General features: G+C 44.5%; 2 protein-coding genes across 3 annotated transcripts; one reads left to right on the plus strand and one right to left on the minus strand.

Annotated features, from left to right (window-relative positions):
* The first annotated feature begins 2,821 nt into the window (after nt 1-2,821).
* Nucleotides 2,822-3,616, plus strand: LOC125508312. Its single transcript, XM_048672972.1, has one exon. The coding sequence runs from the start codon at nt 2,938-2,940 to the stop codon at nt 3,412-3,414; it is 477 nt and encodes a 158-aa protein (XP_048528929.1). The 5' UTR covers nt 2,822-2,937; the 3' UTR covers nt 3,415-3,616.
* A 98-nt stretch (nt 3,617-3,714) lies between these two features.
* On the minus strand, nt 3,715-12,954 carry LOC125508311 (putative HVA22-like protein g). Of its 2 annotated transcripts, none has more exons than XM_048672971.1 (6): nt 12,607-12,954; nt 12,390-12,488; nt 7,218-7,262; nt 7,077-7,140; nt 6,208-6,414; nt 3,715-4,083 (listed from the first exon to the last, which is right to left on the minus strand). In XM_048672971.1, the coding sequence occupies exons 1-6, from the start codon at nt 12,636-12,638 to the stop codon at nt 3,919-3,921; spliced, it is 612 nt and encodes a 203-aa protein (XP_048528928.1). In that variant the 5' UTR covers nt 12,639-12,954; the 3' UTR covers nt 3,715-3,918. The 2 variants fall into 2 exon arrangements, with proteins under 2 accessions (XP_048528928.1, XP_048528927.1); XM_048672970.1 differs by having other exon boundaries at nt 3,715-4,086.
* Nucleotides 12,955-14,176: the final 1,222 nt, after the last annotated feature.

Raw genomic sequence — 14,176 nt, forward strand, 5'->3', positions numbered from 1 at the left:
GGGAGTTGCATAATCTCATAGTCATAGGAACATGTATAAGTCATGAAGAAAGCAATAGAAGTAAACTAAACGATCAAGTGCTAAGCTAACAGAATGGGTCAAGTCAATCACATCATTCTCCTAATGATGTGATCCTGTTGATCAAATGACAACTCATGTCTATGGCTAGGAAACTCAACCATCTTTGATCAACGAGCTAGTCAAGTAGAGGCATACTAGTGACACTATGTTTGTCTATGTATTCACACATGTATTATGTTTCCGGTTAATACAATTCTAGCATGAATAATAAACATTTATCATGATATGAGGAAATAAATAATAACTTTATTATTGCCTCTAGGGCATATTTCCTTCAGCAAGTCCCCCGAGTTCTTTAGGTTTGCAAACCATCTGCCAGTTTGCAAGGCAATTACCTTTCTTGTTTGATGTCCTTTCCATGCCAGAGAAAGTTTCCACCTGCCCTGTTTACATGTTCTAGTACAGTGACATGAATTCTGAAAGTGCACATTGCAAATATTGGCATGGATGCAATTACTGAGTTAACATATGTGAGTCTGCCAGCATAGTTCATGAAGTTTGCTACTCCAAAAAATTTCCTGTCAATTCTTGAGATAATGGGCATTAGATCATGTACTAAGGGCTTGGTGGTACCAAGTGGAAGGCTTAGATAAGTGAAAGGCAGGCTCTCTACTTTACATCCAAATGCATCATTCAATTGATTGATCGTATCATTATCAGTGTTTATTGGAACCATCGAGGATTTACTGTAGTTCACAAAAAGCCCAGTGGATGGGCTGAAGATCTGTAGTGGTGTTTTGAGATGCATCACTTGGTCAATATCATCAAGCATAATCATAAGCGTGTCATCAACATATTATATGATAGGATATTGTTGTTCATAAGCACAGTTGAAAGGAAGAGTTATTTCACCATTTCTCCATGCTTCATTGACAATAGATTGCAGTAGATCGGCCACAATCACATATAGTAGTGGAGAGAAGGGGTCTCCTTGTCCCACACCACATTTGCAGTGTATAATTTTGCCAGCAACTCCATTAAGTAGTACTGAAGTAGTAGCAGAATTCAGAATTCTTGTGACCCAATTGATCCACCTTGGTCCAAATCCTTTTGCATGCAGCATTACAATTATAGCACTCTGTTCCAGCTTGTCGAAGGCCTTTTCAAAATCAAGTTTCAGTATAATAATGGGCGTCTTTGATTGATGGCAGATGTGTAAGTATTCAAAAGCAAATCCCAGACAATCTTGGATATTTTTGCCCTTGATGAATCCATATTCATTTTGATGTATCATTGGGATTATCTCTTTCTGCAGTCTATTAGCGATAACTTTGGTAAACTATTTGAGTGGTAGACTTACTAGGGATATTCGCCTATAGTCATTCATGGTTTCAGGTGACTGCTTTTTTGGAATAAGTGTAATGTATGCAGTGTTAGTACCGTGAATGTCCATGTCACCCTCAAAGAAATCCCATATCATGGAGTAAAAGTCTTGTTTGATGATGTTCCAGCATTTTTTGAGAAATAATCCATTGAAGCCATCAGGGCCAAGAGCTCTGCTAGTTGGAAATTCTTTAACCACATTTTGAATTTCAACAACAGAAAATTGTTCATCTAAATGATTAAGATTATGTGGCAGAATGATCTCCAAGTTAATGAGTATGATGGGATTGATGGATGTACCCAATATGTCTTTGTATGCTTGCCATATAATTGTTGCTTTTTTAGCATGATCATGAAATATATTACCACCCTCTGTAGTAATGGATGATATGTAATTTGCTTTGTATCTATGTGTGGCTAAGGCCTGCAAAAAATTAATGTTTTCATCTCCACATATGATCTTCCTTATTTTGTATCTGCTTTTTTAGTAGATTCTCTTATCAATGAAAAATTTAGCGCTCTTATATTTCTTTACAGAGGGGTACCAAATAAATGCTTAACAATAGGATGATAGGTAAATCATGATGACTGCTTACAAAAACTTACTAAAATTTTATCACACCAATGTAATAATAAATGTGCAATTACAGGATAATCTACTAAAAAAATTACGTGTTGCAACGCGTAGGCAATTATCTATCTATACAAATGGTTGAGACTAGCAGCGAACGTGCAGTGATGAAAACCTGAATGTACCCTTAAAAGCCTCTAGTGGTCGAATATGTTCCTAATATTTCTTACTGTACATTTCTTATAAGTTATAACTACTACTTTTTCGCAAAAAAAAAGTTATAACTACTACTTCCTCCGTTCATAATAAGATATTTTGAATATTTCAATATAGCCTATATACAGATTGAAATGAATAAACAAACACACTAAAATATGTCCATATACATACGATTCAGAAAAAAATCAAAACACCTTAGTTAGAACTCCCTCCTTCCCATCTTATATTATGGGACGGAGGGAATATTCGGAGTATTTTTTTTACTGTAAATCTACCATAAGACACAGGGAATATTTAATTTCTGATGCTATATATAGTCCCTAAAAAGCAGCTAAAACGCCCAAAATCCCCACGGAGAAACACAGCCCCATGGAGAAGGACAACGTTCACTCGTGGCCGTGCCGACGTGGATCCAATAATTGTTGCGGGCCCACACCTCCACCCGAAGCCGATCTGACGAGCCGTTCCGGGCCCAGGCACTACTCACAACTCCCTCCAAACAAATTGTATAATTATTTTGAAGTCCTTAAAACCTTTTTGTGCTCGATGACATGCGGGCCAGAGCAGCCTCCGACTAACTATTTCCCAATTTATATACTCGAGTGAATTGCTTCCCCCTCTCTCCCCCCCCCCCCCTCTCTCTCCTCTCTCCCGTTCAAAGTCGTCGTCTTGCTCTCGAGCTGCTTGATTCGATTCTTATCAATCCACCATCCTCCGTAGCTGCAGGTCCGATCGTGGCGGTTATGCCATCGGCAGCGCTGGCTGCCACGCCGGACTCTCCGTCGCCGTCGCCGCACCACTACCGCGGCCGGTTACGCTCGCCGCTGGCAAACGGCGGCACCAAGGGGAACTTCGAGCTCCGGCACTGGCGCACGCCGCTCAAGCGGGCTCCGTCGTGCCCCCCGCCGGGGATCGAGATACCCAGCAACGACGACGATGGCAGCGGGAACGGGTACACCAGCCTCCGGGACATCCTAGCGTCGCCGCGGTACACGGGGGCAGGGAGCTCACCGGCGGCCTGCGTCATCGGTGGCGCCGGCAGCTGTGGGGACATACACATGATACGCCACCCGCTGGTAAAACACGCGGCGTACGCGTACCTGCAGATGACGCCGTCGGCGAGGGAGGACCCAACCCGCCGGAACCGGCGCTGGCGCGGCCCGCTCTGCCGCCTCCTGTTCGGCTGCCTCAGCTTCATCGGAGCACTCTTCCGGCCGTGACTTCTCCTGACGGCGCACCTCCATGCGGTTCTTGTTGCACCTCCGTGAATTCTCTTTGATTTCTCTTTTCTTCTTTTCTTTTGTGCGATTAGATTCTTTTGTAGAGTTTGCCGGCTTATGTTTGGGTTGTAATTTGTGTGAATAATTTGGTAGGATTAGACACAAAGAGGAATGATAGCAACAAGAGAAATGATTAATGTCATACTACTAACAAAGCTGATTAGTCGTCATGAACTCATGATTGATGCAATAATGGAATGATCAGAACACAAGCATGTGGAGGAAAACAATTGAAGTAAATTGATCCGGAAAAAAAGAGACAATAAATTGCTATCACCACAAGTCTACAACATGCTTCATTCATATCTCTTCACACTGGGTTAATTGCTGGATTGTTTTTCTATGTACTAGATTTCTTCTTTCAATTTGACCTTTGCTTGAATCATTCTATTTCTATGTACACAATCATTTCCTTACACCGGTGTAAAATTCCATCCCTCTCCTCTAATAGTCCTTGTCATTATGAGCTCGCCGGGGCTTAGGGTTGATGGCCGCGCGCAGAACTTCAGCGACAACTGCAGCATCAGGGTTGTCAAAGAGAGATTCCTGCGGCGGCGATGGCGGCCGACGTTTAGTCGCAAAGGGACTCCAGCTAGACTTCTTATTCCTCTGCTGAACACGCACAATCAGAAAAGAGATGAAACTGCTGTCAATACCACTTGTGCTCAAATTGTTTCCAGTGCATTGTATCTTATCATATGATTCGTGCACGTGATTTCTATAGCTGACAGGCAGGATGTTCAGGATATTTATCAGATAACAACATACATACTTGATTATATGAGGGAATTCCAGTTTTTACCCCTGGTTTCACGTTTGTGGTAGGTTTTACCCCATTTAGCAGAAATTCTCAATTTAGCAAAACTTGTGCCACAAATTACCCCATTTCATTTTATTTTTTATTACTCTGCTGACTGTGTATATGCCACGTAGATGGTTCCGTTAGCACCCCTGTGTTTTCTCTGGTGCGCTCCGGTCTTTGGATGATCAAACCAATGACACAATTGAAGACTGGCCGCCCTACGCCGGGGAGCTTGCCGGTGACATTTTCCCCTGAAGCAGAGATGCGGGAAGGGTTATAGGGGTGGAGGGGATACAGGAGTAACTGTTCGGGATATACCGAACTAGTTGGAATAGGCTCAGTGGCCATGGCAGCATGTCCTGCCAGATGCGAGTTAGGAGGCGCATGCGGCCTAAATTGGACCGGGGGGGGAGCTCCAAGGAGAGATGGGAGCAGCATGAGCAGCGCCGGTACCGGCCTATGGCGGTGGCACATGCCGACCACGGCATGGAGACAAGGGAGTTTGAGGTGTACAGGGTGCCACACGCGGCTAACAGAAGTCAGGCGTCTCCCCTGCTGCTCTGGTCAACAGAAAAAACCAGCCAAAATAACCAGAAAAATAAAATAAACTGTCGATGTGGCATGCGTGGTTAACAGAGAAACTTAATAAAATAAAAGGGCACAAGTTTCGCTAAATTGAGTAAAAATTAAGAATTTCTGCTAAATGGGGCAAAAGCTGTCACAAACATGAAACTGGCGGTAAAAAATGGAATTCACTCCAATTATATCAACAGTCATGAAAATCAGGGCAATGCAAGAATGAAGAGAGCAAAATTACAAGATGGGAAGGTGCAGTAGTAACATGACAGGAATTGGACAGGAGATTTGGTCTGTGGAAGGGGACGAATCAACAAACGGTTCCGTTGTGTCTTTGGCTCTTGTGCAGACAAGACCCACGTTGCCTGGGGAAATGGTTTCCCCCTGTTTACAATACAGCAGGTTGCGGCGTCGCTATCCGGTGGGCCGACACTGAGTGCTGACAACGGAAGGGGCCTATGGCCTTGGTTGAGATCGGGGTGGAGGACCGGGTCGTTGGCTTGGATGGGTTGGATAATGCTCCTGTCTGATTGTCAAAGTGGGGTAGTGAGAGGGAAACAAAGGAAATAGTGGTTTGGCAAGGTTGGGGCTGTTGCCCTCTTATTCAAAACACTCTGTTTTGAGATTACGCTGGTTGGAGTTTATTCAAAATGGAATGGCAGGTGGTGTCATGGCTCATGGGAGATCTGCTGCAGTACATCATAGTAGGACCGCAAACTTGGTAGCATCCAGTGGCTAAGTTGCATTGGAGTTTCAACTGTTTTCCTTGATATCACTTTGAGTAATTTGCACTTCAAGAATAGGATAAATGAAAATAATTACCGATGGCAAAATAGTTTTTGGTAGTAAATAAATGCTTATTTAACTGTGGTACTTTGCTTGCTAGTGTATCCCAGGATACTTAGAACTACATATTCCTGAAAAAAACTATATGTAGTCGAGTGGGGCCTTTTTTGGTAAGAACTGATGGTGACACTTGATATTTAAAGAAGCTACATATTTCATGTACTGTGACAATCCTACGATTTCTCTGTACAAGATATAACAATGTTAAACTACGCTATATGCATAGCAGCAATCAGTTCTCTTAAATTTGTAGTAAATTGATCATGAGTTCTCCCGATAGTACAATGCTCAGGAGATGAACTTAAACTGGCAACAGACCAATCTTTATGACAGCAAGTGCATGGTCAAATTACTCCGCAAAAAGATTCACACCTCAAAAAGGGATATGCATTCTTTAAACCTATGCAGCCCTTGACTACCTCATGCATTAAATTTACCAAGAACAAATCACCTGGTAGATGAAAACTCTAATACAGTGCATGTTACAATGACAGGGGGGATGCCATTACCTCTAGATTTGATCCTTCGGCCTTGTCAGAGACCACATAACGCAAGACATCCATGAAAAATGCCGTCCCTTTGTCAGCACAGTTCTTAACATAGAAGCTAAGTAACTGCCCAGACTTTGCCCTCAGATGCAGTAACCTCTGCTCGATGTTTGGTTCATATTGCATCACAATGGGCCGAAGAAAGGTGTCATATACAACATCACTGCCCTGCAGAAATAATTGTATTAACACAGATGTTAGTTGTTACTTACATGCACTTGAGGAATTTAAAAGCAGAGTAAGTTCCATTTCACCCCCTGCTAAACATCACAATAAACGCCACTGAACCCCCCAGAACAACAAAAGTAGAGAGTGTTTAAGCCCCAAAACTTGCAAAGCCAGGTTTACATACACCCTAAGGTTTTTGTTTTCGTTTTACCAAAAAGGCAGACACTGTGCTGTTTCATTAAGATAGAGAAAGCCAAAACCAGAGTGTCATGTACAAGGCACACTGAGACAGTTTTTCGAGGGTGTGTGCTGACAGACATCCAATTCAAGGTGCATGTTGCCATTTAGACAGCCACATCACCCATTTTTTATGACAAGAAAGTATCTTACTATGTTTATATAGCCACATCACCAGGCCTTTACTTCCTTATATCTCCTGGTTAGGAAAAAATGGTGATATGACTACAAAATGGCAAAAACTACCCATGAATGGACCATCGTCAGCAAAGCAGCCCTCATTAGACGGTCCCATGGTGAAACTTTAACCTACATTTTTAGGTTCTCGGGAATTAACACCCACTTTATTGTTCATGGATTATGTGGCCTTTCTGTGCACCGGGAGGGAGAGGGGGGGGGGGGGGGGGGGGGGGGGGGGGGGTTACCTTTGTTTTGGGGTACCATAGGTAAACAAAGAAAGCAAGCTTAATTTCTCCATACATTGGCATCCTGGAATGGGTACAGATGCATAAGTAAGATGAAAAGTTAAAGTAGAAAAGACAGAAGAAACGAGGAACTGAACTGACCAAGAGATGAGGCTCTCAAAGGCTATCACCATGGCCACAATAATCCTGGAGACATTTCACAAATAGATCAGTTTATAAGCGAGCCATATCCGATTTAATACTTGAATATATATCAAGTTTAAGAATACACATATTGCCATGGGATAAAAATGGAAACAGTTAGGGCATCCACAGTGCTTATATGGCCTCTAAGGTGGGACCTGATGATTGCCTGTAGGCCATGCTAACTTGATGGTGCATATAACCTTGCAGCCGCAAAAGCACCACGAGTTCCAAAGATAATACAAGTATAGAAACATTGCAGCCAGTCTAATATTCTTCAGATAACCTAGGGAAATCACTTGAGTACCATATGCTTACATGCATACACTATCTAATTTAGTTTATTGCTCAAAGTACGCATCCAATATTATTACAAGTCTCTTTCCTGCTCCACCTTAGTTTAGCTGAAAATCATCCAAGTGAATGAGTAATTCTTGACAAACCAAGCATTTGATCATGGAAGTATTAAACATATAACTATCCCTGGTTAGCTTTGAACAAAAACATAACAGCGGATATTGATATTTTCTGCCATAGCAAACATTCATGAAATAAGGACCCCCTGCAAGCATTTTGTACATGCACAACTAGCAAGCCAATATCAGGCTTGAAAAATACTGTGTTAACACATGCCGGTGATGTTTCCTATCAAACATAATGGATTCAACAGGAGCAATTAAACATCAGCACTATTCACTACTTACCTCAACTAACATATGCATGTGAAGATTTTAACAAAGCTCCATAATGTAAACAAATAGCGAAGCGCAACACACGCGTTCAATACACAATAAGGGCATCTCCAACGCGGATCACCAAAATGCCCGCAAATGTCTGGATCAGGTCGTCCGGACACTTCTAGCCATCCAATGTGGATCACCAAAACGGGCCGGACCGGTCCAGACGTCCGAAATCCCACAGACCGGCCGCAAATCAAGGGGAGCTCTGGGGGAGTCCGGACGTCCGCCACATCGGACTCCAACACCCCGGTCCCACCCCAAAACCCCTCTACGGCTGCTCTAGAACCCTCCGCGCATTCACACATAATTCACCGGCCTCCCGCCTACCTGCATTCACGGCGGCCTGCTGCCCGAGAAGCCTACTCGGGCTTTAAAGCAAACCAGCCTCCTCCGCAAATCCTACCCGCACTCACTCCTCCCACTCTCCCAACACCGCCGCACACCACACCTCCATCCTCCTCCACGATGGGCAAGAAGATGACTAAGGAGGAGAAGGGGCGCAGCCGGGCATGATGGCTGCTCGCCGGATACCGCTCCAACCAGCATGGTATTTGGACAGTGGAAAATAAATTGGGAAAAATTGAACAGTTAGAATGGGTAAAGTGAGATCATCTAGAATAGTAGTTACCAATTGTTAAATCACACATGAAGGCTGTTACCAACTCGCAGCAATAATAATGTATCTTTTTTCCTGCCTGCCAACAGTAATTTATTTGCAAAGACAGATAGATTTAGATGGTCCATAAACATGTTCCCTTTTAAGCATAGGTACAAACTAAGCCCTGTTTGATTTCAGGCCTTAGTAACAACTATGTACAAAGAAGAAAATCTTAAAAATTTAATCTCCGGGTCTCTAGTCTTTAGCATTGATTTCTGATCAAACACCCTGCATACAGTTACTAATCATCGATCTGCGGGCCCTTTTAAGCATTGATTTGCGGGCATTTTGGTAATCCGCGTTGGAGATGCCCTTGTTGGACATGTGCTGGTGCGGATAAGGTCGTTGTTGTAGTTTGCCGGTCGCTGGTTTGATCCCTTCGGGCCTTTTCCTTTTCCTTGCTAGGGAATAGCTTTGGTCTTGCATGACTTTGCCATTTGCCGGCGTGTTTAGTTGTGTGTGTTTTTGTTGGCTGTGTGCATCTTAGCTATGCAGAGGCTGGGTGTATGCTCATCGTGTTTGTATCCACTTGATGCTTCATTTTGAGTCAATAAAATCAACCCTTTGTTGAAAAAAACAGAACAGCGGAACAATCGATTAATCTAAATAAGACCACTAATATTACAGTTACTATTGATACCTACTGCCAAAACTATCATTTTCAAATGACAAATAGAGGTAAGGTAGAAATTATAGGGTATGACTACAGCTAGTCCAAGCATCTCAATGGGAAGTTTCTTGATCTGTTTCTTTGAATAGCTTCATGCTAGGGCCAAAGTCATGTTAGGTAATAATAAAGAAATATTATTGCAATTTAGGAAGTGTATATTATACTTTGAATTAGTCTTCTTATCAGTCAATTAGCTGATCAAAGTAAATATAGTAGTCTTAGAACCTTCCATAGTTTAGTTGGTCATTGACCCAGTCCAGTCATGTTCAAGTCTTGGAACAGAAAAGTAAAATAACATATGTGGAAGCATTCCTCGTGGAAAATCAATCAGCTAGCGTGTGAGGTGCGCTATGTATTGCCATAGATATTTGGAATATTTCCTCAACGCACATGTAGACGTGGACAAAAGACTAAGAAACTGCACAATCTATTGATTGACTGAAAAACTCAAGCTGGGTAACTTGTGATATGCACTAACCTCTGAGCTAAGTGGGCTTACATAAGCGAAATAGTGTAACAAATAGAAATAGGTATAGTATAGGAAATCTGTACAATCTCATATACTCCCTCTGTTCACAAATATAAGATGTTTTTGATATTTTAATATGGACTGCATATGGACTGAAATGACCGAATAGACACACTAAAATGTGTCTATATACATCTGATTCACAAAAAAGTTAGAACATCTTATATTTGTGAACGGATGGAGTACTAATTATTAATCTTAGCTGGGCCTAACCTCCAACAACAAAGACAGCTTGAAATAACCGATGATATCATATTAAAATGTTAAAATTTGTAACTAACCAGATACAACCCGAATTGGTTTAGGGAACTCTTAAAGGTATATTGACTAGTAGCAAGTGCAAATGTCCAATTTCCCTCAAAAATAAGTGCAAATGTCGTAGCTTGTATTCGACAACCTAGTTAGTTAAAACGTCAGGTGCGTTGCAATGTCTAATTGATACATTGCTATGAGTCTATCAAAGGCAATTCAATTCTGGGATATAGAAATCAGAAACAACAGTTATGGTCTCAAAAAGCTTCAGTTATTCTTTCAAAAATTCCTAGGTGAGGAGGCAATATTGTCTTGATATACACTAAATTAATGCTTACTGGGTCTGTCAAGAACCGAAATGAATAGGCTCGCTCATTGTTTTCGAGTCGATGAGTCGTTCTGGGGTAGCGACTCGGAAAAAGTCGAGCCTGCAGTTGCGACTAGTCGCGACTTGAGTCATGAGTTGACACTAAGTTGAGTCGACATTTTTTTGCGACTCATCGACTAGTCGCGCGACTCAAAAACCCCGGGCTCGCTAAAATCCATTTCATAATTGTGCATAAGGGATAGAGCATCCTCTTTTTTTAGCATCCTCATTAAAAGCAAGCGGTACAGAACAAGTACAATAAAATGTTTATGCATCTAGAGTCCTTGGCCCGAATTCAAGTGACCAACTTACAAACAAAACTACAATTTTGGGTAATTTAAGTGAAACGAACAAAACAGGCCTTCACCCCGCTTTATATATAAAGTAAACCATCACGGCCATACATCATGTCTGAGTGAAGGAAATAAAATAGAAGTTCTGCTGGGGCAACAACACAAACATGAACAAAAAGAAAAAGAAAAAGGCGACACAAGGCTCCATGGAGCCAAAGGTAATTAAGTGAAATGCTTGTAAATCTTCCACAAGGAATGGGATGAATAAGGGACATGGGACCTGTATGATATTTATTTCCTTGAATAATAGACAATAAGGGCATCTCCAACGCGGATCACCAAAATTCCCGCAAATGTCCGGATCAGGTCGTCCGGACACTTCTAGCCATCCAACGTGGATCACAAAAACGGGCTGGACCGGTCCAGACGTCCGAAATCCCACAGACCGGCCGCAAATCGAGGGGAGCTCTGGGGGAATCCGAACGTCCGCCACATCTGACTCCAACACCCCTGTCCCACCCTAAAACCCCTCTAAGGCTGCTCTAGAACCCTCCGCGCATTCACACATAATTCACCGGCCTCCCACCTACCTGCATTCACGGAGGCCCGCCGCCCAAGAAGCCTACTCAGGCTCTATAGCCAGCCGGCCTCCTCCGCAAATCCTATCCGCACTCACTCCTCCCCCTCTCCCAACACCGCCGCACACCACACCTCCATCCTTCTCCGCGATGGGCAAGAAGATGACCGAGAAGGGGCGCAGCCAGGCATGATGGCTGCTCGGCGGATACCGCTCTGACCAGCGTGGCATTTGGACGGTGGAAAAATAATTGGGAAAATTTGAACAGTTAAAATGGTAAAGGGAGATCATCTAGAATAGTAGTTACCAATTGTTAGGTCACACATGAAGGCTGTTACCAGGTCACAGTAATAATAATGTATTTTTTCCTGCCAGCCAACATACTTATTTGCAAAGACAGATGGATTTAGATGGTCCATGAACAAGTTCCCTTGTAAGCATAGGTGCAAACTAAGCCCTGTTTGATTTCAGGACTTAGTAACAACTATATACAAAGAAGAAAATCATAAATAAAAAATCTCTGGGCCCTCTTGTCTGGAGCACTGATTTCTGATCAAACACCCTGCATACAATTACTAATTATATGCAGCTCGGCGCCTATGATACCAATCTGAAACTGTAGCAGAACTTGCAACCATTTTGTTGGGACAAAAGAAATAAGCATAGAACTGCGAATCGTAATGCTACAGCTTAAGAGGGTTAAAAGTCTATTGCAAGCATAAGGCAGGATCGTGGTGCCATCATCCACCTAACACCCAACATATAACACGTGGAAACAAAAGAAGGCATGTGACCCAATAGAAAGGCAAAAGTGAGTCAGTTATTGAAACTGGCACTATCATTAACATAAACTTTCGTCTAGATACACAAATAAAGAACTACTAATATCATGCTTAGCAAATTCAAGTATATGGAATCCAAGTAGTGCATCCGACTCCACATCGAAAGGAAACGAAAGCAAATTCGCATCAATTGGGGGCGGCCGTGCAGGCACCGGGTCAAGTTAACTCGAAGGGAATGGAGGAGGAAGAAGGAACGGCTCACCAGTACTGGCACCAGAAGCGGAGCATGTGCGCGTCGTTGGGGCGCGCCTCCACCGTCTTGAAGCACTCGAACGCCGGCATCGCGTACCCGAACAGCAGCCTGCGTCGGCGTCGGAGCAAAATCAGGAGACAGAAGAGGGAGAGAAACCGCCACGAACCCGTTCGCCCAGCCCAGTGCAGCGGCGAATAGCCATCCTACGTAAGGAACGGGTACTCACAGCAGGGTCTTGGACAGGACGCCCCCCAACATCTCGCCGGCCGCCGACCAGCCGGATCAGAAATGCAGGCGCGGAGTCGGAGTCGTACGCGCGTGGACGATCCGCGGCGTAGCGGTCCCCTCCAGCACCGTGCGGGATGCAAATTGCGGCTCTCTCGGCGCTGGCGCTCCTTGGGGACACGAGCGGGGGATTGGGGAGGACAATATCAGCGAAGGCGGGCGAGAGGGGGACGAGGAAGAAGGTGTTGCGGGAGAAGAGAAGACGACTCGCAACTCAGGAAGTGGGAAGTTGCCGAGTTGAACAGACGTTGTTGACTGCGGAGGGGTCTCGGCCCGGTATCTCTCGTCACGTTTACCTGGGGTCATGTAGAGGCTGCGGAAGTGGTCAAGTTTGCGACTTTACGGTGGATGATGATCCGGTGGGGCCACCTGCTGCGGAGGTGGTCGCGTGTGGGTAAGACTGTTTGTAATGGGTAGTATCGTACCTTAGTATCCTAAATGCACAATATCATATACTGGTATGATAGCTAACCTTATGTATTGCCATATATGACACATAGTAGCATAGCATTTAATATGATACAGTATTATGATATGATACTCAATACCCTCTTTTTTCATTTAGTTTTATGCCACTTCAATAAAATAGTCTAGTTGGTATGCACGATACTAGCTATGATACTATCATTACGACCAGTCTAAGGCCAACTCCACCGCGTGACCTCAAACGAACGTCCGGTTTGACCGAATTTTGTCCGTTTTGGGCACCGATGGGTTTGACCATGTCCGGTCTTGTCCGTTGGGACATGCGTACGCCCACCGCGCGGCCGCACCCCAAATCACGTCCGCGTTAGACATGATTTAAAAAAATAGAAAAACGTAAATAAAATAACTAAAAAAATAAATAAGCGCATTTTAATAAACGTAAAATTTAGTTAGGCTCACCACGACCACAAAACGGCCCAGTTTCACGTCCAACTTGATATAATTAAACATAAAAAATAATAAATGGTCGCCGCCAGCACGCTCCTGCCCGTGCCCATCGATGCCCGCCGGCGTCGTCGTCGTCGCTGACGAGGTCCACGTAGGCCGGCGGCGTCCAGAGGTGGGCCGGCGGTGCGTGGTAGACGGGGGCGGGCTGGACGGCAGGAGGTGCCTGCACGACCTCCTCCCGTGGCGACGCCTCCCGCTCCGGTGACCGCGGCGGAGTGACGCACCAGTTCACGCCCACGGCGGCGGCAATCTCCGGTGCAGTGCAGGACCAGCCTCACCCTTGGCCCAGCAGACCCGGGTGGAACGCGGCCACCGACTCCTCCTCCATCGCCTCCTTCTCGGGGATGGCTACCTCGCCGGCGGCGGAGCGGGCCATCATCTCCTCCAGGCCCTCCATTGCCGCTCATCGTGTGTGTACATGGAGTCCTCCATGACACGCGCCATGAGACGGCCCTCCTCCTCCGCTGTCATGCGAGGAGGTGGTGGTGGAGATGGCGAAGGCGACGGCGAGGGCGTGGGCGTGAAGCCGCACACCAGTCTACGCCCGCGCTCCTGGGGAGCAGGCGTTGCGCGCTCAC

The sequence above is a fragment of the Triticum urartu genome, chromosome 5 (assembly GCF_003073215.2).
Source record: "Triticum urartu cultivar G1812 chromosome 5, Tu2.1, whole genome shotgun sequence".
NCBI lineage: Eukaryota > Viridiplantae > Streptophyta > Magnoliopsida > Poales > Poaceae > Triticum > Triticum urartu.